The sequence below is a fragment of the Acanthisitta chloris genome, unplaced genomic scaffold (assembly GCF_000695815.1).
Source record: "Acanthisitta chloris isolate BGI_N310 unplaced genomic scaffold, ASM69581v1 scaffold2344, whole genome shotgun sequence".
NCBI lineage: Eukaryota > Metazoa > Chordata > Aves > Passeriformes > Acanthisittidae > Acanthisitta > Acanthisitta chloris.
In genome coordinates this window covers 63,891-87,738 of record NW_008670845.1, presented here as the reverse complement: position 1 = coordinate 87,738, position 23,848 = coordinate 63,891, and the positions used below count along the sequence as shown (strand labels likewise).

The 23,848-nt window shown below is 40.5% G+C and overlaps 2 protein-coding genes across 2 annotated transcripts; both read left to right on the top strand.

Annotated features, from left to right (window-relative positions):
* The first annotated feature begins 658 nt into the window (after positions 1-658).
* Positions 659-7,201, top strand: LOC103801418 (ovalbumin-related protein X-like). The gene is made up of 7 exons (XM_009073834.1): positions 659-826; positions 1,454-1,519; positions 2,863-2,991; positions 3,756-3,873; positions 4,600-4,742; positions 5,060-5,215; positions 6,800-7,201. Exons 1-7 carry the CDS (start codon positions 659-661, stop codon positions 7,199-7,201), a joined length of 1,182 nt encoding a protein of 393 aa, XP_009072082.1.
* A 9,534-nt stretch (positions 7,202-16,735) lies between these two features.
* On the top strand, positions 16,736-23,229 carry LOC103801417 (ovalbumin-related protein Y-like). Its single transcript, XM_009073832.1, has 9 exons — positions 16,736-16,774; positions 18,455-18,640; positions 19,295-19,345; positions 19,963-20,091; positions 20,879-20,996; positions 21,232-21,374; positions 21,694-21,849; positions 22,634-22,846; positions 23,047-23,229. The coding sequence occupies exons 2-9, from the start codon at positions 18,473-18,475 to the stop codon at positions 23,227-23,229; spliced, it is 1,161 nt and encodes a 386-aa protein (XP_009072080.1). The 5' UTR covers positions 16,736-16,774; positions 18,455-18,472.
* The last annotated feature ends 619 nt before the right edge of the window (positions 23,230-23,848 follow it).

Sequence of the window (23,848 nt, the reverse complement as noted above, 5' to 3'; positions counted from 1 at the left end):
GCTTTTGCTTTTCTCAAAAATATAGCATCAGCAGAGCTTAAATGTTTGAGATGTGACTACAGGATAGAACCCCTAAATCCGTATGTCAGAATCTAAGCAAGTGGCTGGGTGTACAGAGCAACTTACTCCTATTATTCCTATAAAGTACAGGAAAGCAATCTCCAAATTTATGCCTGATTGTACTAAGCAACAGTAAGAAGCACACTAGGAGTGTAGTGAGTTGACTACATTTGATTTAAAGCATCATCCAGAGCAGCCACAGAAGAAACAAAATATGAAGTTTGCATTGTCTCAAACATCATTCAGAGTCCTCTCGATGGCTATAGGCAAACCCATCCATTCAATATTATGCTTCCCATATTGAAGCATGGATGAAACTATCTATTCCCTAAAAGGCAGGTGCAAGATACTATCTTGCTGGTGAGAGAGTATCTTGCTGAAAGAAAAGAAACCTGTTCAGAGATAAATGGGTCAGGAGTTACAATATTTCTAACAATCACAGCATTTGTAGGCTTCACATCATTCATTGGTTCAGTATCACAAAACCAGCAATGAACTAACATTTTCTGAACTGTTGGCAGTACTTTTTAAAACAAGCACTACATATCACCACTATATAGTCATATTTCTGTTTGCTTTAGAGAACGTTGATTTCACCATGGGCTCCATCAGTGAAGCAAATGCAGAATTTTGTTTTGATGTATTCAAAGAGCTGAAAGTCCAACATGCCAACGACAACATCTTTTATTGCCCCCTGAGCATGATTGCAGCCTTGGCCATGGTGTATCTGGGAGCAAGAGGCAACACTCAATCTCAGATGGAGAAGGTAAGTTACATAAATGGGTACAAACTCTCCTTAATCCCCTTCAACACAGCAGCACATTATCAATTTACCTCTTTGGGACTCCAGTTGAGGAGAGCAAGTCACATAGTCACATTTGGCACTGGATTCAAACCTGCCTAGAAAAGGAATGGCATTCTAACCCATGTGGTTTAGATCTGGAGCTGTTTTCACTTACAATTGCGTTTCCCCATAAAGGGCAAGAACAGCTTTTGGTTTTGAGCAGCCTCAGAGAATGGTTAAGGTTGGTCTCTTGCTTCAGCTTATGTTACCTCACAGGCCTAATTCCTTCCAGGTGGAAGGGGCAACTTGAAATATACTAAAGATGAAACATTCAGAAAACAAGGGTCACAGTTATAAATACAATGCAGTAAAGTTGTGTCTGTTTTATAGACTGAATGCCATTAACTGGAAAAGAAGGGATCTAAGCTGAGGGTCATAGTCACGAATCTTCAGTAAAAAAATCTGGTTTAAAGCTCATATGAAACCCCTCAGTTCATCAATGTGCTAATCAGATCTTGTTAGTCCAAACCTACAGAGTTAACACAAACATCAGTGACTCTCAGTGGGCTTCCTGTACCTAGTTTCTCTTATTGCTACTTTCAATTGCAGGTTCTTCACTTTGACAAAATTGCAGGACTTGGAGGTAGTATCCAGACCAAGATACAGAAATCTAAGGTACATTCATTTCTCTTCTGTATTTTTTTCCTGAGAATAGACTAATCTGATTATGTTTCTAGTAAGTTCAACACATTCCCAAACCTTTGCTAATGCTCTTAATTTTAGAGATATGTCAACCCCCCCATGCACAAAACAACAAACCCCCAAAACCCCCAAAGAACAACAACAACAAATCCCACCCCAGACAAACAAACAAATGAACAAAACCCCCACATACTAAAAAACCCACAAAAGCACCTGAAAAAGAAGATAGGCTGCACATATTGCACCAGAACAAGTGACAGAACAGGTAGTTCTGGGTACCAGGGTACCTTCTGTAGATGAGTGTCTGCACACCTTCAAGTGCTGCTGGGAGACAGCACTTGAAAGGAGCTCAGCACTTGGAGACAGGGCACAGCAGGCAGACTTGCACCTGCGACTCCAAAGTGTGGCAGGAAGATGCTTCAGAAAAAAAAGAGCCCATAAACATCAAAGGATGGAAAGTAATCACAGCCTTCCCAAAGGTACAGGGACTTTTCCAGCCTCCAATTCCTACTGCCACCCCAAGAGCACCATGAGGGGTCCCAGTACCTTGACACCATCTGTATGCTTTCATCCATGTTAATCTGCTGCCTCTGTAAAGTTAACACAAGCCATGGAGCTTGTCCTGTCCTCATCCACTCGGGATCCAAAGCACAAGGTGGGACTTGGAAGAAGCAAGACTTTTTTTTCCTTTTTTATTTTTTTAATCATGAATGTAGTGTCAGCTAGAGGAGCAGTTCAACACAATTATATAATTTATTCTCATAAAATTAAGTCTCAGCTACTGTTTATCATTGTGCAGACTTCTTGCATGCTTTTAGCCTGTGGCACCTGGAACACTATTCTTGGGCCATAAGACAGTTGATCCATTTTTTCACTATATTAAGAGGCACTTACTGACTCCCTTGCCATCTAGCACTGCTCTCCCATCTGCAGCTGCTGCAGAAAGCTGCCATGAAAATCCAAGCAGCAGCTGAGAACTAGAAGCTCTATGACATCTCACCAATTGCAATCATTGACACCTGAATTTTTCTTTTTGTCACCTCATTCCTGAGCTATATGTTTTCAGATTCACCACTGATGTTTTCCACTTGTTGACCTAGAGTGAGTGTCATCATATGCTATGAATTAATTGTATATCATTAGTTAGCTTATGTTGAACATCCCCTCCCATAGAGTTCTTGGACTGTATTACATGTCCATTTACAAATGTTCAAGCACTGTGTGTTTTCCAATGTTATTTGTGCCTTATAAAGGATTATCTTTCTAGTAAAATAACCTAACATCTATACATTTTAATCTTCTTATCAACAACCCAGTGTGGCAAATCTGTGAATATCCACATGCTGTTTAAAGAAATTCTCTCTGACATCACTGCACCGAAAGCCAATTATTCACTCCACATTGCCAACAGACTCTATGCTGAAAAGACAAGTCCAATCCTACCGGTGAGTAAGTGATGTCTTGCTAAACCCTGTGTAAACCTGTAATCCAGGAGAACAGGCTAGACTGGGAGATCTGTTAATCCAGTGGTCCCCACTGGTGTAGATTTACATGGCTTTTCCCTTTGCCACTGCCCTGACAATAATCTGAATGGAAGGCAAATCAAAATATTCAAAAATTAATGGAGTAATAAATAAAATTATTTAGTAATGCAATTCCCTACTCACTCCCTCAAAGCATTTTGTTTTAATGGGTTGTTTGGAGTGTTTCTTTTCAGGAAATATTTTGACTTTGGCATATTTCTTCACTTGGAAATCTCACCTAAAAAACAACTTTTGAAAGTGTCAAAGTATTTCTTTGACATTTTCAAAACAAAATATATAAATACTCTAAATCAAGGAAACTTAGCTTTAAAAATAAGGAAAAATGCTCTAAAAAACATGAAACAGGGTATGGACATACAAATAATAAAACAGTCTGAAATGAATCTGAAAACAGTGGGTTTGGATCTGGCTTTCTTCAAGAAAATATTTAAACATTTATAACGTACTATTAGCTGGTGAAGTAATAAAAGTGTCAGATCTTAAAATGCCCTGGACCAGAATAATTTTTCTGGCCCAGTTTTAGAAGATTCTTCCAGGAAGTAAGCAATGAGAACAGCCTAACCATGATATCACTATAAAAAAATCCTATTAGCCATATTTTATTTCACTTTCATACTGTTTTTAAATAAAGACTATTTTTGTGGCTACCATTGATGTCTTTACAGATCTACATAAAATGTGTGAGGAAACTGTACAGAGCAGGTCTGGAAACTGTCAACTTCAAAACAGCATCAGATCAAGCCAGACAGCGCATTAATTCCTGGGTGAAAAATCAGACAAGCGGTAAAGTCAAACAAGATTATGAAATATGCTTCCCTCTGGAAACTGTACTTGAATAACTTTTGAAAAGACTAAACAGAGGAGAAATTTCCTCCTCTCATCCCCACTAGTGGATATTTCCTGTGGAAAGGGATGACTATTGCACCCATGTGGCAATGATATGTTTTAAATGTATCTGGCAAAGGCAGAGGTACCAGGATATGTACACTTTATATGCACAATTTTTGTGTCTGGAGAGCATAACTCAGGCAAGGTTAGTCCCAGCTTCTCTAGAATACTGGCACGATTTTACAAGGATGTGCTGGATGGGTAAGAAGTGGGCTTTCAGGGGAGCAAGCAATGCATACACTAGACTGATGGTGGGAAAGGAATGGTTTGGGAGCTTGTCTGCATTTATCATGCTGAGGTGGGAGGTAAAACCAAGGGGGAATTGTGAGAAGGAAGCACAGTGAGAAAATCTATATGGCTTCTTCCCTCTCCTTTTCCTTGTCTATATGAATCTTTTTTCCAAGCACTGGTTAAAAATACGTCTCAAGGTGTGTACCACCACTGGCCAGGTGCCAGTATTTCTGTGTATTGAATCATCCTCATGAAGCTGAATTCTGTGTGCAGACCTTTGAAGAAGAAAAAGTCAAATTGAGCAACAGCATATTGATTGACCTCTAAAATGCTCTAAAAAAGACTACTGCTCTGAAACTTACCACTCTCTTCCCTATCTCTTTCTTAAAGGACGTATCCAAGATCTCCTTGAACCAAGCTCTGTTAATCTCCATACTGTGCTGGTCCTTGTGAATGCCATTTACTTCAAAGGGATATGGAAGGCAGCATTTAAGGAAGAAGACACTCAGGAAGTGCCCTTCAGTGTGACAAAGGTGGGGGGCACAGACACAGCTTCTGCCCAGAAAGCCAGGCTGCTGCCTTGCACAGCCAGTGGGCTGGGTGTTATAAATACAACACTTTGTGGACATTGACTGGGTTATTTAGCTGGGCCCCTCACTGCCAGATTAGCAAGAGCTGTGTCTGACCACAGCACAGCAGCAGATGAGAGGAAAATGGAGACAGCTCTTCATCAAAGGCAACACATTTGAAGATCAAGTCCCATCCCTTTCTAAGGCCTCCTACATTTGCCTGACTAGACAAAAAATATTGCTTCCCCATCATATCATCTGACTTTTCTGTTTTTTTGCAGCAAGAAAGCAAACCTGTGCAAATGATGTGTCAGAACAGTACATTCAAAGTGGCAAGAGTGGCTGCAGAGAAAATTAAGATCCTGGAGCTTCCATATGCCAGTGGAGAGCTGAGCCTGTTGGTGCTGTTGCCTGATGACATCTCTGGCCTGGAGCAGGTATGGCCCTGGCAGGGGAAGCAGAAGAGTTTCAGACCTTTGGCTGTCCCGTTACATCCCAGTTGCTCATATCATGGCTGGGCAGGGCAGGCAGGGGAGCTCCAAATCTGCCCAGGTGCTCCAGGTGCTCAGGCAGAGACTGACCTCTTAGGAAAGCCCTGAATTTAACAAAATGAAACTAAAGCAGTGCACTGCTGCTGTAGCCCTGCAGAAGAGGATGTATATTTTGGCAGATATTATCCTTTATTCAATGAGAGGTAATTTCATACATATACACACACACACACACACACACACACACACACACACACACACACACACACATATACAGTTGAGGAAACATTGGTAAAACTAATGAGCATCAGGCATTATTTGCAGGAATCACAAATGATTTTGTAAACAAAATAATTAAAAATCATAAATGGACTGTTTTCAAAAATTGCTCTGATAATGTCATCATGGAATGAAAAATGGAGTTAAAGTATGATCTTAAAATATTCTTGATTTTTAAATAGTGAAACCGATCAAAATTAACAGACTAATCAAAACCACTTTTTCAGTCAAGACTTCAGAGAGTCTTAAATATAGGATGGATAGGAAATGCATGTAAGATATTTGGAAATTACTCATCAAACAAAGAAAAGAAACTTGAGTTTAATTGGATGAATATCAACAGCAGAAGGAATCCATGAACTTAAAAGGACAGAACATGAGAACAGCAAAGAAAGTAAAAGAAAACATTAAAACTGCTTTAGATCAGGTTGAGTCAGATTTTTCCAGATGCATGAAAACTAATTAAAAATATGGTTTTGTCCTTTAAAGAAAAAAATTAGTAAAAGTGGGACCAGTATGCAGTGAGGCAAGAATACAAATATAATCTACTGACCGTGCAACATGAAATGAAACTTTTGTATTTGTCTTTGAAGAAAATGAAGCCAAACACCCGAGTGAATGCAGATGCTAACAGCAAAAAGGCAATAAAATACATAGATGCAAGGGATAAACAGAACTAGAACAATTAATTTATTCAGTCAAATGTAAGATTTCTGAAAGATGTAGAAACCCTGCCCCCAGAATTCCATTGTCAATCACTTAAAGTTATCAAGGTGTTATAAAATTGCCTATCTGTACTCAAGAAAGGGAAAAAGCAATGCAGTTTGCATTATATGAACTATTACTCTTATTTCAGTAATATTTTTAAATCATAGAGTTATTGAAGATGTAGAAGAGTTTGCAACTGTTAGGCCCTATCACCTGTAGGTAAATTTTGATGGCCTTTTCTTTTTGCAATCTCTTTCACAAGCTACTAATTTGCTAGGCTGTGAAACTGTTGGGTTGTGCCTCATGGGGACACAGGATTAGCTGGACAGAGGGGGATGTGTCAAGGTGGTAAAGAACTAAATAAAAGGACAGTGACACAGGCAGCACCAGAGAGGCAAATGATAAACTACAAGAAGGATGTCAATAGGATGCACTTCAGGAACCATTCTGGTTGGGTTTTTTATGATAGCCTTAATCAAAATGAATGGCAGGAAGAAGCTGCATTTGCATCCCAGACATTTCACTCCCTGCCTCTCTTTGCAGCTTGAGAACAAAATCAGCTTTGAAAAACTTACAGAGTGGACCAGTTATGACATGATGAAAAAGAAGAGAGTGAAAGTGTACCTCCCACGCATGAAGATTGAGGAAAAATATAACCTCACATCTGTCTTAACAGCCTTGGGTATGACTGACCTGTTCAGCCCTTCGGCCAATCTCTCTGGCATCTCTTCAGCAGAGACCCTGAAGATATCTCAGGCCATCCATAAGGTGTACATGGAAGTCACTGAAGAGGGCACTGAGGTGGCTGGCTCAGCAGACGTGTCGGGGGAAATAGAAGATTCCTCTGAGTCTGAAGAGTTTAGGGCTGACCACCCATTCCTTTTCTTGATCAAACACAATCCAAGCAACATGATCCTCTTCTTTGGTAGATATTGTTCACCCTAACCAAAAAAAAAAGAGCTGGAAATAATGCTTGCCTTCCCCTTTATTGTAGTATTGTAGTATAATCATATCTCTTCAATATTTTTTCTGAGTGGAAAGGCTACTGTAAGACATGTCCATTTGGGAAGCTTCCATAGCAAACACATACCGGCAGGTGAGGAAACAGCAGCAAGCATGTTTACTCCTTTCCCTTCTCATACTGGTTTCAGCATTGCTTGAGCTAAGCAAAGACTGAGCCCAGAGAGAATAGAGGCACTCACAAGACAAGAAGGGGTCAAGTGATTTTCACTTGAGGAAAACGTTGCAGGCATGACTCCAAGTCTTAGGGAGTGCATTCCATAGAAAGCCATGGGCTGTGCTCATCCCATTCCCCAGTAGCATCCTGCTGACAAACCCATGTTGTTCCTGAAACATGGGGTTTGAGATCTCCAGTTTGGAGGAGATGCTTGTGAATAAGGTTTTGCTATGCAAATTATTAATTGGTGCCTATGTAAATTTTTTTTTTTTACTTTTCTGTCACGAAATGGTGTACATGTCCACTATCACCATAGTTGTCCTCTCACCATGAATTACTTTCAGAGGTTCTCCAAAGTCATAGAGAGTCTCTCTTCCACTTCAGAAAGTGGAAGGCTATCTAACTTTGTCTAGATGCAGTTATGCCTTCTCATAGAGTGTAGATTCAAAGCCTGAAACATGGATATTTAGATGATCCAGATGATCCAGGACTCAGAAGTGCCTGGCAAAAAGCTTGTTTAAAATGTTGGAATACACTTCAAATTTGAGAACATTTTGATTGTGAAAAATCCTTCAAGTGGTGTTAAAGAATCTGATTTCTCCATGGGAGTTTGTGAAACAAAAAACGCCACAGCTTTCAAAATATTTCCTCTTTCTGCTGATCTTGCTTAGCAAGTAAACTCCACTCAGCCCCTGGAAAGCCCTCAGGTGTTCAAAAATCGAGTACATTATTATTACATGAATGCAGCTGGGTTTCATTTTTCCTATGATAGTTCAAGGCTACATCTCTTATTCTTAAGAAATACATGAGAATCTTAATATTCTCTGTCTTTTGTTTATATATGTCCATTGCCATCTCCAAATATGGATATATCAGCTCAATACTATGACCTGTATTCATTCTAATCCTACATTATTGATTTTGATGCATACAATTGATTTTTTTTTTGTTAACATAATAAAAGAAAGTCACAAATGCTTGCCATGAAATTATGTTAATTTTCTGGACCACAGAGCCTTAAAAATATTATTACGTTGGCACTGTTTTGAGCAAAATGAGGTTTAGTACAAATCTTCCTTTTTTTTAGAATAAAGCATGTAGATGCGAAGTTTCCTAGGCATTTATGAAATGGATGAATACACACATCTAGAGTTTGATCCCTCTCTGTAGTACAGATTATCAAGACATAGCCCAATGGAATACTAATTTGTTCTTACGTATTTTTCAATACCATTCCAATGGGTATTAAAATGCACTGACAATGAGTCTGATAAATATTTCAAGGAACAACTATTCCGTCAACTTTGCCATTTGAGATGATGAAATCATCTGAAAAATCATATAACTTACACACATGCAAAAGAATAACTATTAGGCAAAGTATTTTCTCATTGAGATTCTTGAGAGGAGGTACTCTCATTAATATAGGCTATTCCAGTATTAAGGGACAGGGCAGCCCTGGATGTATGTACAGACTGGGAACCGAGATGCTGGAGAGAAGCCCCATGGAAAGGTAACTGGGGATCCTTGTCGATGGCAAGTTGAATATGAGACAACAGTGTGGCAGCCAAAGGGGTCAGCTGTGTCTTGGGCTGCATTGGGCACAGCATTGCCCAAGGACAAGGGAGGTGACTGTCCCACTCTACTCTGCACTGGTGTGACCTCACCTTGAATACTATGTGCAATTTTGGGCACCACATATGAGAAAGATATAAAGCTATTAGAGAGTGTCCAAAGGAGGGCAATGAAGATAGTGAAGGGCCCAGAGTGGGAGCCATGCAAGAAGTGGCTGAGGTCACTTGGCTTGCTCAGTCAGGAGAAGAGGCAACTGAGGGAAGACCTCAGTCTACAACTTCCTCACAAGGGGAAGCAGAGGGGCAGGCACTGATCTCTTCTCTCTGGTGACTAATGACAGGGCCTGAGGGAATGTCAGGAAGTTGTTGCAGGGGAGGTTTAGGTTAGATATTAGGAAAAGGTTTTTCACCCAGAGGGTGTTTGGGCACTAGAACAGGCTCATCAGTGAAGTGGTCACAGCACCAAGTCTGCCAAGGTTCAAGAGGTGTTTGGACAATGCTCTCAGGCACATGGTGTGATCGTTGGGGCTGTCCTGTGCAGGACCAGGAGTTGGACTTTGATGATCCTTGTAGATCCTTTCCTACTCAGGATATTCTATGATTCTGTTTCCGCATTAACACATAGTGTGGAGTGATTAAAACACATCTGTAGAGGAAAGCAGCTGGTACTACATGCTGACATCCACAGTATTTGAGTATAATCAAGATATTTGTAATATAGACTCAGTTGTTTTCCAGTGGTAAAACCAGTTATTTTACCAAATACACTTTAAATTTTGTTCTTCAGAAATTAAAGCAATGGTATGAACAGTTCCAAGAGATGCCAAATTTCAACATCTCTGGGCTAATCATAAGCAGTTTATTCACTTTTTGCATCTCTTGTAGCCAGAAGCAGTTGATCCAGTCTGTTAAATTCAAAAGCCACTTAAACAATAAGAAGACTTGAAAAGGTTTACATTTGCGAACTTTCCTTCCTATGATTATTAAACTGGAAAGTGCTGAAAGTACAAAGGTATGCCTCAGTGACCAATGTTGTTTCCTGGATGACAACAAAGGTCAAAATGAAAAGAATGGGTAAAAAGCAAAGAGGCCATGAGGCTTACAAGCAAGTACAAAGCTTCCCCTCTCCCCAAAGGTAAAACAGGAGGCAGCAAAAAGTGTAAATTCAGCAATACTGGACCAAACCTGTACCAAAGTACCAATGGCTAGGATGTGGCCCTGGCCACCACGGGCCAGATAGGAGGCACAATATTTAAAGGGCAGTGGAAAAGCATTCCACATAAAGGGGGTGACAGACCTGGCTAGTGGGATTGTGAATGCCTGCTGTGGTCTCTGAGCTCTCCAAAAACCTTGGAGAGATTTGGGAGAATCAGCCCTTCCTGTGCCACAGAGACAGAAGGCCTATGCTTCAGCCCCTGTGTGCTCTCACCCACTGAACAAGCATGCAGTGGAAAGGTGAAGGTGCTCCAGGAACACAGAGGGCCCCCATGCTCTGTCTGAGAGCATTTTTGCACTTTTGACCTTCAGGTTTCATTTCCCATACATGGATCTGGTTCTCATGCCATAGGCAGCTGAGCATATTTGCTTTGAGAATAAACAAATCTCAAAAAACAATATTAGAATGCTCCTAAAGTTTTTCTTTGAAAAAAGGCAAAAATAAATAAACCTTGGAAAACCTCTGTATTGCCACTGGTATTTTGTCATAGCCTTCCAAAGGCTCCTGGAATTTTTGTTTTCTGAAGAATTGAGACCCTGTTTCTCTGACAGACTGCTGTGCAGCACCTGATGGAAAGTAACACATGGCAGGCAAGACAAAATCTGAAACCTTCTGCACCTCTTCATGTAAATAACACAGCTTCCAACAGCACAATGAGAGGCCCAAGGGTCTGCCACTATGAGGCAATGTTGCTCTCCATACGACATGGAAACAGCACTCACCTGTGCAACATGCCATACACTCCCATTCCAAGTGCCTCATCTACACCACAGTATTTTCTTTGCACATTAATGAGCAATAACCCTGCTGTCTCCATCTCCCTTGAGATCTTCCTCTAGATAAAACACAAAACCACAGAACAGCTGAGATCTGAAGTGACCTATGACAATTCTCTATTCCAAGCTCTCCTCTTCAGTCAGGGTCAGATGCAGCAGGTTGCTTGGGACCATGTCCTGCTGGGTTTTGAATATTCCCAAGGATGGAGACTCCACACCTTCTTTGGGCAACCTGGATTTACCTCCTTCCCCATACAAAAATGTATTTTCTTAAGTTTAAAAGTAATTTATTCTATTTCAGATTGTGCCCCTTCCCTCTTGCCTGTTCACAGGAGAAAGTCTGGCTCCATCTTCTTTTTACCCTCCCCTCAAGTAGGTTATGCACATTAATAAGATTCCCCCCTGCATTTTTTCCTTTCCAGGGTAACAAGTCCCATCTCTCTGAGCCTGACAGGTACTTTAAACACTTCATCATACTTGTGGCTCTTCCTTGGTCCTGATTTAGTACATCCACATCTCTTTTGCACTGGAAAGCCCAGAGCTCGGCACAGCATTCCAGCTGTCATCCCACCAGTATGAGCAGAGGGGCAGAATAACCTCCCTTTACCTGTCAGCAATGTTTTTTTATGGCAGTCCATTGTACTGTTGACTTTCTTTGTCACAAGGACACATTGCTGACTCACAGTCAACTTGGTGTCTGCCAGGACTCCCAGTTCTTACCTGTAAAGCCAATATGATGGCATGGCCTTTGTGCAGTGACATTTCTACTTTTCTGCAGCAGTCTTTTCATAGAATCATAGAATCAACCAGGTTGGAAGAGACCTCAAAGATCATTGAGTCCAGCCCTACCGTTGTTGTTAGACCATGGCACTAAGTGCCACATCCAGTCTCATCCTGAAAACCTCCAGGGATGGTGAATCCACCACCTCCCTGGGCAGCCCATTCCAATGCCTGACTACTCCCTCCATAAAAAATCTCTTCCTAATATCCAACCTAAACCTCCTCTGGCAGAGCTTTGTCTGTGCCCCCTTGTCCTACTGCTGGTTGCCTGGGGGAAGAGACCAACCCCCACCTGACTTACAACCTCCTTTCAGGTAGTTGTAGAGGGGGATAAGGTCACCCCTGAGCCTTTTTGTGGATTGACGTGACATTTGATAAATTCCAGTCATCTGGGACTTCCACAGTGAGCCAGGACTGTCGGTAAATGATGGAGAGAGCCTTGGTGAACTCTTCCTCCAGCTCCTTTATCACTCTGGGATGGATCCCATCTGGTCCCTCCTGCAGGAGGTGCAGGAAACATTCTTAAGAATCTCATTCTTAACATTCTTAAGAATCTCAGTAAGGTACAAGTCAGAGGAGAGGAAGGCTTGTGGGAGGATGGCTGTGTCAAAACAAACCAAGAGATTAATTTATTCTATTTTATGCAAAAGAAAAATTTTATTTTTCCTGGAAGCATGTGCCAATATAATGGACATGCTGAGCAGCCTGTCAGTGAGTGAAGGAGGTAAAATGACAGGCATGGTGACATGAGCAGTGTTAGTCACAGGCTGCCATGAACAGTCTTCTCTGTTGGGAGGATGCTGCTAACTAAGGTCCTGTATGGCACAGCCAGTAAACTAGTTGTGCCAACGCCAGTGGCCACCTGTTCTGCCCCATGTGCATGCTGGTTACCATGCTACCTCCTTAGGACCCAGTGAGTAAGGCCATACACAGCCTCACCTAGTCTGTTGGCTGATTCCATGGACTTGAGAGATGAATAAGGGACTTCTCATATGCTGTGGTGACTGATAAAGGGACTGCTGGGTGTGCTGGTCCAGAATCTGTACAGCAACAGACTCTGGATGCTGTGTGCACTATTAAGCAAATGCGGTGAATAAGGGTGAGACATTTGTGACCAAAGCCATCACAGGATCCTTCCAAAGGTACTTCCACTAGAGGAATTCACTCTGCCAACACTGAGCAATGCACATCCCTGTCACAGTCTCTGAACGATCAAGGCAGCACTACAAGCAACAGTGTCCAACACCAGAATGGCACAGGGCTACTGCTGAAAGCTGCCGGTGGGTCAAGCTCCTTAAGCTGTCTGAAGGAGCTTGACCAGGCACCTCATTTTCTTCGGACTGGGGAAAGAAAACAGTCCTACAGGATAACTGAGAGAGAAACCATCATTGATAGATACAGCACCAAGTTCTACAATGGCAGCTAACTGAACAATCACTGGCAGTCACTCTAAAAAAGACAAACACGAAACAATCAACATGCACCTTCCTACTGACAAAAGAACAACAGTGTGGATATGAACAAAATCTTGAGTTCTATGTGGGAAATTGTGATTGGATGGCAGGCTTTGGTCTGTGAGCTGACCTGGACTTCATATCCTTTTGGAAACTTTCAAATGTACAAGAGTCTGTTGGTTTAGGGACAGCTCCACAATGAAATGCCTGGCAGAGGAAAGGGCAGCAGAGTCTTAGCTGACCTCTTTCTTGGGACAAGCTTTGTCAAACAAGGACATGTGGATAAATATTTCCTTTTGTGTTTGTGCTGCATTACACAGCTGTGCTGGACAGGGAAATCCATTATCTTTGATCCCAGGAAGCATTTCAAATGCAGTTTGCTTAATCTCACTAGACTCTGTAACAGGTCTAGAGTAGCCAAGTAGACTATGCAGTACCTCTTATATCTTACAATTCTGTGCTAATGGCTGATCATAATCAAGATGTTTACTTGTGGAATGATTTTGTTGCTTCTGCAACTTGCTTTACATTAATCACTAATAGAAATAAAAAATAGAAATGCTAACACAAACAGTAACCTGGGTTGTGTATTAATATGCTTCTCAAGGAGTGGACAGCCCCTGTTCTACTGTAAAGCAAAATATTCCATTGATTAACAAATAAATTCAACTCAGAAGTATTTTGAACACCACGCCATAGCTAACAACAGTAATGCTGTGAGTTGGCTGTTACGAAACAACTGTACTGACTCCGTGGACATCTTTGTGGCTACCAAGTTACAGGCTGTGCATGATGATACATGTGATTCATGTACACAATGACAAGGTGGCTCACCTATGGCAAACTGAAGCTTATCACTGGACAATTCCATTGCCAAGGAAAGAGATTCAAGGCATACTCAAAATTAGAAGTGACAGCGTAAGACATATTGGCTAATCCTTTGATATTTGAGCTGTCAAGTATGCTAGAATGGACCATGGCTGTGAGTGTTAAAGCCTGTTGAAGAGAAACAAAGCAGTCTCAAGCAGGAAAGGCAGAAGGAGAAGCAGCTGCAGGAACATCTTGCAGTCTAGGGAGCAACCCCAGTTGTGTGTGATTAAAGGTTCACCATACACAGACAAATTCACCCATTTGACCTGTCTTCCACCAGCATGGTGGTATTATTTTCAGCTAAATGGACTGGGACACAACAACACTGGTGACCAATTTATATACCGCTCCTATGAGAAAACAGTTCATTCTCTCCAAAATAGATTTGCAGTGATGAGCCACCAACAGGAGTCAAGGTCTAAACATCTTTCCTCAAAAGCACTGATGCAGCATAGCAAGGTTAGCAACAGACTGGCCTGAACTACACACTGTGCCAAGTAAAGTACTAGTGCTATGGAAGTTCACCAGTCCTGACTGAGCTCTTCATGGTTTCTATTGCACTAGCATCTTCAGCTCAACAAGACAGTTAAGAACTGTATTAGGGAGAAAGGTGTGGAAGATTCAGAGCCTTTCCTCTTGCATAGAAAATGAAAAGGGTTAAAAAGTCCACCTCTTCTCTCCAGAGGCATAATTTGTTCTAGACAATTTCAGAGGCATTTTGTGTATTGACTTTGGATTTCTGTTTTAAAATCACATGGCATTTAGAGAGGTCAAAACAGTTTCTTTTATTGTCTGTTCATTCTTTTATTTCAAAGGAATTACAAGACTTCTTTCTACTTGCTATTGTATATTATGACTGTCTTGCAGACCATGAATGTTTCTTCAGCTGGTTTGTTCAGCTGATGTGCCATGAAGTTGCTTGTGGAAGACCTGTAAGAATGGTCTCTGTATACACAAAAGGCACATTTTGAACGCAGCATCTGGTGCTGTGACCTGTGGAAAAGAACAAGTCACCTTAAACTACCCTTCAAAATTCTAGTAGCAAGTTCAGATCCTTTTTTGGTAGCATCTGACTGGGATCTAAATATCCTGATGCCTGAATTTAAAAAGCAACAAGAATCTTGTCTTATTTATCTTTTGAGCCCCTTTTTCCACAGCATGTTTTTCTTTAGCTCTGTATTCTTTACAGAGATGCTCCAAATATTGCTTTTGAAATTATTTGTATTGCCACAATACGCTCACTGAGGACTTTGTTCCACTGATGTGCTGTGCAGACTGTGACTATGTCTGAGTTCCTTGAGCTAGATTGCTCTAGAATGAAAAACTGTGCTCTGTGAAACACTTTGTCTATGGTCTTCTACAATGCAGTAAGTGACACCAGGCAACTACATACAACGTTTTGCAGAAAAATCTACTTCAATGTTAAATTTGGCAACTGATATTTAAAGGATGTGCTCTTTCTCATGTTCCTTGGTAGCAGAACGTTCTCCATTCCTTGGCAAGACTAGTTCTTCAATAGGAACAAGGAAAGGAAAGGAAAGGAAAGGAAAGGAAAGGAAAGGAAAGGAAAGGAAAGGAAAGGAAAGGAAAGGAAAGGAAAGGAAAGGAAAGGAAAGGAAAGGAAAGGAAAGGAAAGGAAAGGAAAGGAAAGGAAAGGAAAGGAAAGGAAAGGAAAGGAAAGGAAAGGAAAGGAAAGGAAAGGAAAGGAAAGGAAAGGAAAGGAAAGGAAAGGAAAGGAAAGGAAAGGAAAGGAAAGGAAAGGAAAGGAAAGGAAAGGAAAGGAAAGGAAAGGAAAGGAAAGGAAAGGAAAGGAAAGGAAAGGAAAGGAAAGGAAAGGAAAGGAAAGGAAAGGAAAGGAAAGGAAAGGAAAGGAAAGGAAAGGAAAGGAAAGGAAAGGAAAGGAAAGGAAAGGAAAGGAAAGGAAAGGAAAGGAAAGGAAAGGAAAGGAAAGGAAAGGAAAGGAAAGGAAAGGAAAGGAAAGGAAAGGAAAGGAAAGGAAAGGAAAGGAAAGGAAAGGAAAGGAAAGGAAAGGAAAGGAAAGGAAAGGAAAGGAAAAAAAAAAAAGAGAAATGTTAGAATAAGAACAGTGCAGGCATTCTATAGCAAGCAGTCCTGCACATGCTGATCTTACCAAAGTATCTGAGTTCTCAGAATGGTGACTCTGAGAGGAATTGGCCCATTGGTACTCATGACAGAGGAAAATAACACAAAAAATCCTTACAGACATTCTTCTAGATTATATTTGACACTTTTTTTTCGTTTATTTTCACAAGTTATGTTACACTATTTGCTGCCGTAATCAAATCATGCTTATAATTCAAGCTGCAATGATTAGCTTTTACCATTTATTTGCTTCAGTCATTTCAATATGCTCCTTCCTTTTCTGCAAGGTTTCACATGCTATGAAGAATGAATCTTCCTTTTTGGAGATTTTAGGGTAAAATCCTTTCTTTCAGGCTTTTTTTTTCTTTGTTTCAAAGAATGGACTTATTCCAAGTAAAAGTACATGTCTGGCATTGAGCTCCATCCATCACTTTACTGGGTAAACACAGAACAGGCAGCACGGGGCGTGTCTCAAAGTAGCACAAGATATATTTCAAGGAGTTCCTCAAGTCTGCCCCAAGTGCAGCTGAGAAGCTGTGCTATTACCTTCCCAGGTGAATCTGATAAGGTAAGCATTTCTTCCAATTATGAGTTAAGCTCTTGCTTAAATGCAATTTAAGAAAAATCTTTTACAAAACTTATAATAGATTGATGTAACCTCATGTTTATGGCCTTCCATAGCAGTTGAAGAAACAAATTATTAAAGGATGCTTTCTGCAGAAATCTGAACTTACCTTCACACGTGTGTTCTGTGTTCTATTACTGTTCCACATTCTGCGATGCTTAAAGTCAAAGTATTTGTCTGTAAGAACTATAGTTTTGTTTACTAACTTCAACATTGAAAAGCTGGTGATGTGTTGCAACAGACTTTCTGTCTTCTTCCCCTATCCCTGTAAGTTTTTCAGTTAGAAGCAAAAGACAAAATTGAATTTGTTTAAACTCCATGGAATTTATGGAATATATTCTCTGGATTAAATTTAGGAATGCAGCACATTCAGGTGACCCCAGCATACTGCAGCTCTGTGTTATCTTTAATAGTTACATTTTCTCAGATTAACAACAACAAAGCATTTACCTCCTGAATATGTCTCTTCACCAAGAACATAAACGGAGCTTAAAGCCTAAAATATAACAGTAAGCAGAATAGGTAAATAATTAAAAATCTATCACAGATAAAAATATATCACCTATATAAACAGTTAAATTCCTGAGAGAATGAGCATCCATTCTCTCAGGGAAGCAGTTAGATGCATTGTACAAATTATCCCACACGACTGTCACACGAATACATTGATGCCACACAGACAGTGATACAAATGGCAGAGTATCCTGAATTTTGTTCTCTAGCAAACACAGAGGAAAACAAATTTCTTGAAGATTCTTGAGAGCTTATAAGTGGTATAAACACTATGCTGCTGCATTCGACATTGGAATATTGTATTTTCTGCTCTGTGTTGTCTTCTTTACTAAAAATTCCTTCCCTTTGGTGCTATATGAAATGCTAGGTGCTGAAATGACAGGTAAAATTTTAAAAGAATATCAGAAAAGAGGCAGAAAAAATATTTAGATATTGATTATGTGATGTTCTCTGCAAATTAAACATGAGGCTAAATTAGCGCTGTCTTATTAAAAGGTGGATATTATGAAAAAGATGACAATAAAAACTAAACACTTTTTAAACAGTGTGATATAATTGAATCAATGATGAATGCTGTTTACACTGGGCTGAAATTAAAGTGAATCTAGTAAAACTCATGTGTTGCTTCAGCACATTGTATCCTGGAAATAACTGTAGTTTGGATAATAGAGGGCTTTTAAGATCACTAATCTTAAAAGTGATGCTAAAAACTATAGTGAAGAACTTGATTTAGAGTCTCAAAAAATGATGATTTTGAGAACAAACCTATGTGCTTTTTTTCCTTAAGGGATGAGAAAATACTCTTAAGAAGCTTCCTTCAAGGCACCTAATATTCCTTGCAAGATTTTCAACAATATGGTTACACATACAGAGAACGAGAACTTAAGTTTCAAATCAAAGACTCACCAGCCTGTGCATAGCTGGCAGACGTTCAGCATTTCAACTGCTCATGAATCAAAATGCATGTCTGCCTTTTAAACCCACAGGACTAGATTCTGTTGGCTGAAAAAAAACCATGCACCAAGTTTAGGGGTTCATGTGCACCAAATTTTTAGCATTACAGTTTGCATGTTTCATCATAATAAGTCAGACACTTTCTGTTTGCTTCAGACAACAACAGATTTCACCATGGGCTCCATCAGTGCAGCAAATGCAGAATTCTGTTTTGATATATTCAGAGAACTGAAAGTCCACCATGCCAATGACAACATCATCTTTTCCTCCCTGAGCATGATTTCAACCCTGTCCATGGTGTATCTGGGAGCAAGAGGTAACACTCAATCTCAGATGGAGAAGGTAAGTTACTTACATGAGTGTAAAGCAACCTTGTGCTAGTTTTTACTTCTAAGTAACACCACTGAAAAATATTATCCACTGACAAGTTTCTCACCTGATTTAATGCACAAGAAGTAAGCCAAAGTCACAAAACAGAGAACTGAATCAAGAGGTATTTAGAGAAAATAATTTTTACAAATATGTCTGTTTTCACTGTAACAGGCAGTTGACTTTAACACAGAAAAAGAAAATCTCAGGGACAATAGCAAAATAGATTACCAGTCAGCAAATTTTATTCTGTAATTTTTTCTAAATTATGACAATTTCCAGATAATGTAATCACATTTTTTTCTTAATATATAAAAAAGATAAATCCCAGAAAGATAGGGAGACAGAATATCATTAACAGTACACAATATGTAACTCAATTATTTCTAGATAGTCACTTGGAAAAATATCATCTAAGCAAATAGTGATATTTATAATTTCCAGGAAGGCACAGAAGGCATAAACCAGTTGCAAGCTCACTTGTAAATGTTGAGTTAATCTATGTTCTCAGTTAGCACCCTTTTTTCTCCTGAGTGAACAGTTTTACCAGACATCATGTGTAAATCTTGATTTCACATTATTTTTGGTCGTGCTTGTCATTTCTACCACTGGTATTTCCTTTTGCAGGTTCTTCACTTTGATAACGTTACAGGAGCTGGAGACACTACTGACTCCCAGGTAGAGAAATAACTTAACCTCCCTTTCTGCCTTATTTTCTCCTCAGAACAAAACTAGGACTGTTCTGCCTCTCCTTCTGGCAGCTTCAGACCCTGACAAAAACTATGGTAATGCTCTCAAACCAAGGGGATCTGTGGAGAGAGGGAAGGAGGGTATTTTTCACCTGGATTTTTAACAAAGTCAGCAGGTTGCTCATCTTGCACCAGAACAAGTCATGGCATGGGGCAGAATGCTTTGGGCACCAAGATGCCTTCCTGGGCAAGTGCTGCTGGGGAATGGCTTGTGAAAGGGGATCAGCACCAGGAGCCAGGGTGCAGCACTCAGACTTGCAACTGAGAGACTCCAAAGCAGGGCAGGAAGATGCTGGGCAGAGGTGAGCCCAGAAGTCTCAGTGAAAGGAACACAACTGCATCTCATAAAAAGCATATTTCAGGGGACTTGTCTTGACAAGGTTGAATCTGCCAGTTCAATAAACCATCAGCATAGCATCAGCTGTCCCAAAGGTTACAACCCTATGTGAGGGAGGACTCCCCTGTAACATTAACTGAGAGGGACAATACTTTTGGTTCTAATTTCCTTATGCAACCTATCTTCTTATTTTTATGTCATCACCTCAGTGTGGCACTTCTGAATACATCCACAACTCATTCAAAGATCTTCTCTCAGAGATCACCAGGCAAAATACTACTTACTCACTCAAGATTGCTGACAGACTCTATATTGACAAAACATACCCAGTTCTTCAGGTGAGTTATATTGTGACCTGACCTCCATGAGATTTCCTGTAAAACCCCCTGTGACTCAACTCTAGAGAAGCACCACTGTGCAGCCCACTGTCCATTGATGAAGAGATCATTGCGAGTCATGAGGGGGAGTGGTACAGAATGAGTTTGGATCTTTCTGTGTCTGTTAGGGGAAGGCCAAGAAAGGTATAATGGTGTAAGATATGCCCATATTGCAAGCCACAGGGAGTAACCAAGACTGCTGTTCATTTACTAGAAAACACCTTTTAATGAAAAATGTAACATTTAAGGGAAATTAAATATATTTTATGACTTTAAATAATGAAGACTGAAATTGTCAAATTTGTATTTTTTCAAAGCCAAGTATCAAATCTTCCCAGTGAAAGGAAGCCTTGTTTTTGAAACCTAAGAATGTAAGAACACTGTATCCAAAATAAAAAAAGTGGACACAAATAGAAGAGAAAGGAACATTATCTGTCCTTAAAAATGTTTGTTAAACTGAAACTGTCTTGGCAATATAAAGAAAATATTTCAAAATTTTAACTGAGAACTCTATCTCATAACAAAAGTGCCAGACCTATATAGGTGAAGCAGTCTTTCTTGTCCAGCTTTAAGATTCAGTTACAGGGAGACACCTGTGACTGATGTGTTCAATAACTGACATGTTCAAACACAGGAGTAAACATTCACTGTTCTTTAACCATTTTGATTTATTTCATGATCTTGCATTACACATCCCTCTATTTCCAAGTTCTTGTCAGTCTGACAACTGCTATCCTTCGGCTTATAGGAATACTTGAAGTGTGCAAAGAAATTCTACAAAGCAGGGCTGGAAGAAGTTAACTTCAAAACAGCTGCAGAAGAAGCTAGACAGGTCATTAATTCCTGGGTGGAGAAAGAGACAAATGGTAAGGATTGAAAAATGGGTAGCAGGTATTCTACGTTACCTACTATAAAATATATCCTTGCCTTCCTCTCTTTATAATGCCTAGAAAAAATGGGTTGAGCAAGAGCAGGTTGCTTTTTGCTCTGTAAAGAAAACCCCACAAAGTAGAACCCCTCCCCTTATTCCTTCATCACAGTCAGTCATGCATACCAAGGGAGGTGTATCCGACCACTCTCTTCCCTATCTCTTTCTTAAAGGACGGATCCAAGATTTCCTTGTGCCAGGCTCTGTTGATCTTGATACTGCCCTGGTCTTTGTGAATGCCATCTACTTCAAAGGGATATGGAAGACCTCATTTAAAGAAGAAGACACTCAGGAAGTGCCCTTCAATGTCACAGAGGTAGGAGGGCACAGACACAACTTCTGGCCAGGACAGCTCGTGGCCCGGACAGCAGTCTGGGCATTACAAATACAACCTGTTGCTGCCACAAGTTGGATTATTTAGCTATATCCTTCACTGTCAGTGCCTGGGCCTAAGACCTGTGTTTGAAAAGGCTTCCACGACAGGCAAGAGAGGAAAATGGAGACACAGCTCTTCATCAAAGGCAACACATTTGAAGATCAAGTCCCATCCCTTTCTAAGGCCTCCTACATTTGCCTGACTAAACAAAAAAATTGCTTCTCCATCATATCATCTCACATTTCTCATTTTTTTGCAGCAAGACAGCAAACCTGTGCAAATGATGTGTCAGAACAGTACATTCAAAGTGGCAAGAGTGGCTGCAGAGAAAATTAAGATCCTGGAGCTTCCATATGCCAGTGGAGAGCTGAGCCTGTTGGTGCTGTTGCCTGATGATATCTCTGGCCTGGAGCAGGTATGGCCCTGGCAGGGGAAGCAGAAGAGTTATGGCTTCAGTAGGGCTTGGCTACTGTCAGACCTTTTGCTGTCCCGTTACATCCCAGTTGCTCATATCATGGCTGTCCTGGGCAGGCAGGGGAGCTCCAAATCTGCCCAGGTGCTCCAGGTGCTCAGGCAGAGACTGACCTCTTAGGAAAGCCCTGAATTCAGTTTAACAAAATGAAACTAAAGCAGTGCAGTGCTGCTATAACCCTGCAGAAGAGGATGTTGCTATATGCACCAATCACCATCAGGTGACAGAAACAGACACACTCACAGGATTTTTATCACTTTGATGATTTAAAAGCTTTGCTAAAAAAGAAATTTAATCCTAGGGGAAATAAAAAATGAAAGTGGTGAGGAAAGCATTACAAGACCTGACTAAAATGAACATGAGAAAAGTAGCATTAGGAAGGAACAAATTGAGGAAAGGGATCAATAAAATATGTTCCAGGAAGAACAGTTTTCAGGCCAATTTGATTTGATGTTTTCAAAAACTATTTTCAGCAACAAAAAAAAGGCTTGATCTGCAGAATACATTTTCAGATGACAAGGTTTTGAGGAACTTCCTCAAAACAGATGATATATAATGCCTGCTCAGGAAGAAGCATAGGGGATAAACAAATGCATTTAAGATTGAGTATCAGTTCTATTGTGTACACAAAGTCAATGGAAAAAAATCGAGTGACAAGTGGTACAAACACAGCTGTTAAGGCCATTGAACTTGTCTCAGATATTTCATTCTCTGCCTCTCTTTGCAGCTTGAGAGCAAAATCAGCTATGAAAAACTTACAGAGTGGACCAGTCCCAGCGTGATGGAAAAGAAGAGAGTGAAAGTGTACCTCCCACGCATGAAGATTGAGGGAAAATATAACCTCACATCCGTCTTAACAGACTTGGGTATGACTGACCTGTTCAGCCCTTCAGCCAATCTCTCTGGCATCTCTTCAGCAGAGACCCTGAAGATATCTGAGGCCATCCATGAGGCATTACAGAGTGGACCAGTCCCAGCGTGATGGAAAAGAAGAGAGTGAAAGTGTACCTCCCACGCATGAAGATTGAGGGAAAATATAACCTCACATCCGTCTTAACAGACTTGGGTATGACTGACCTGTTCAGCCCTTCAGCCAATCTCTCTGGCATCTCTTCAGCAGAGACCCTGAAGATATCTGAGGCCATCCATGAGGCATACATGGAAGTCACTGAAGAGGGCAGGGTCTGGCTTGGCTCAGGAGGTGCAACAGGAGACAACCAAGATTCCTCTGAATCTGAAGAGTTTAGGGACCCATTCCTTTTCTTGATCAAACACATACCAAGCGACATCATCCTCTTCTTTGGTAGGTACTCTTCTCCCTGAAGAGAAAAGGAGCTGGAAATAATGCTTGCCTTCCCCTCAGAAACAGACTCCCTCCACTGTAGTATTGTAGCATAATCTCATCTCTTCACTACTTTCTCCAGGCTAAATGCCGTAAATATTTAGGGAGATATTCTTGAAGAAGTGTGTGACTTTTCATATCTTTAAGTACAGACATTTCTACTCACACAAGTTGCACTCAGGACTTATACCCAGGATTGAATGAGAATTTCAGGTGGTAGGTTAGAAGTATTTCCCATTGTCATTGAATAACTTGACATACAGGGCCAGTTCTCTATAGGAGTTCTGTGAAACAAACAGCTTTCAGAATAATCCTGTTCCTTTCTGTTGAACTTGTTGGACAACTGTCCTTGAACTGATGCCTGGACAACTGCAGATGGAATTCTAAACTTCAGCAAAGCATTCCTCTTCCAGGAATGTGGTTTTGGATTTTTGTGCTGCATGTACTATAAGGCTATGTCGTGTGTCCTGAGGGGTTGTACAGAAAGTTTACCATTTCTTCATAAATCATCATCTCCATATATAACATCTTCCTGACTGATACAATTTCCCATCTTCATTCCTGTGACATGCATTGATTTTGTGAATGTTAATTGATGGT

What these genes read in the sequence shown, in the direction of transcription:
- LOC103801418 (XM_009073834.1), top strand. Translation starts at nt 659, where the DNA reads ATGGGCTCCATCAGTGAAGCAAATGCAGAATTTTGTTTTGATGTATTC. An exon ending in CTCAATCTCAGATGGAGAAG is followed by an intron (nt 827 to 1,453) that starts GTAAGTTACATA and finishes TTTCAATTGCAG; the next exon opens with GTTCTTCACTTTGACAAAAT. An exon ending in TGCCCTTCAGTGTGACAAAG is followed by an intron (nt 4,743 to 5,059) that starts GTGGGGGGCACA and finishes GTTTTTTTGCAG; the next exon opens with CAAGAAAGCAAACCTGTGCA.
- LOC103801417 (XM_009073832.1), top strand. Translation starts at nt 18,473, where the DNA reads ATGGGCTCCATCAGTGCAGCAAATGCAGAATTCTGTTTTGATATATTC. An exon ending in AAACATACCCAGTTCTTCAG is followed by an intron (nt 20,092 to 20,878) that starts GTGAGTTATATT and finishes TTCGGCTTATAG; the next exon opens with GAATACTTGAAGTGTGCAAA. An exon ending in ATATCTCTGGCCTGGAGCAG is followed by an intron (nt 21,850 to 22,633) that starts GTATGGCCCTGG and finishes CTCTCTTTGCAG; the next exon opens with CTTGAGAGCAAAATCAGCTA.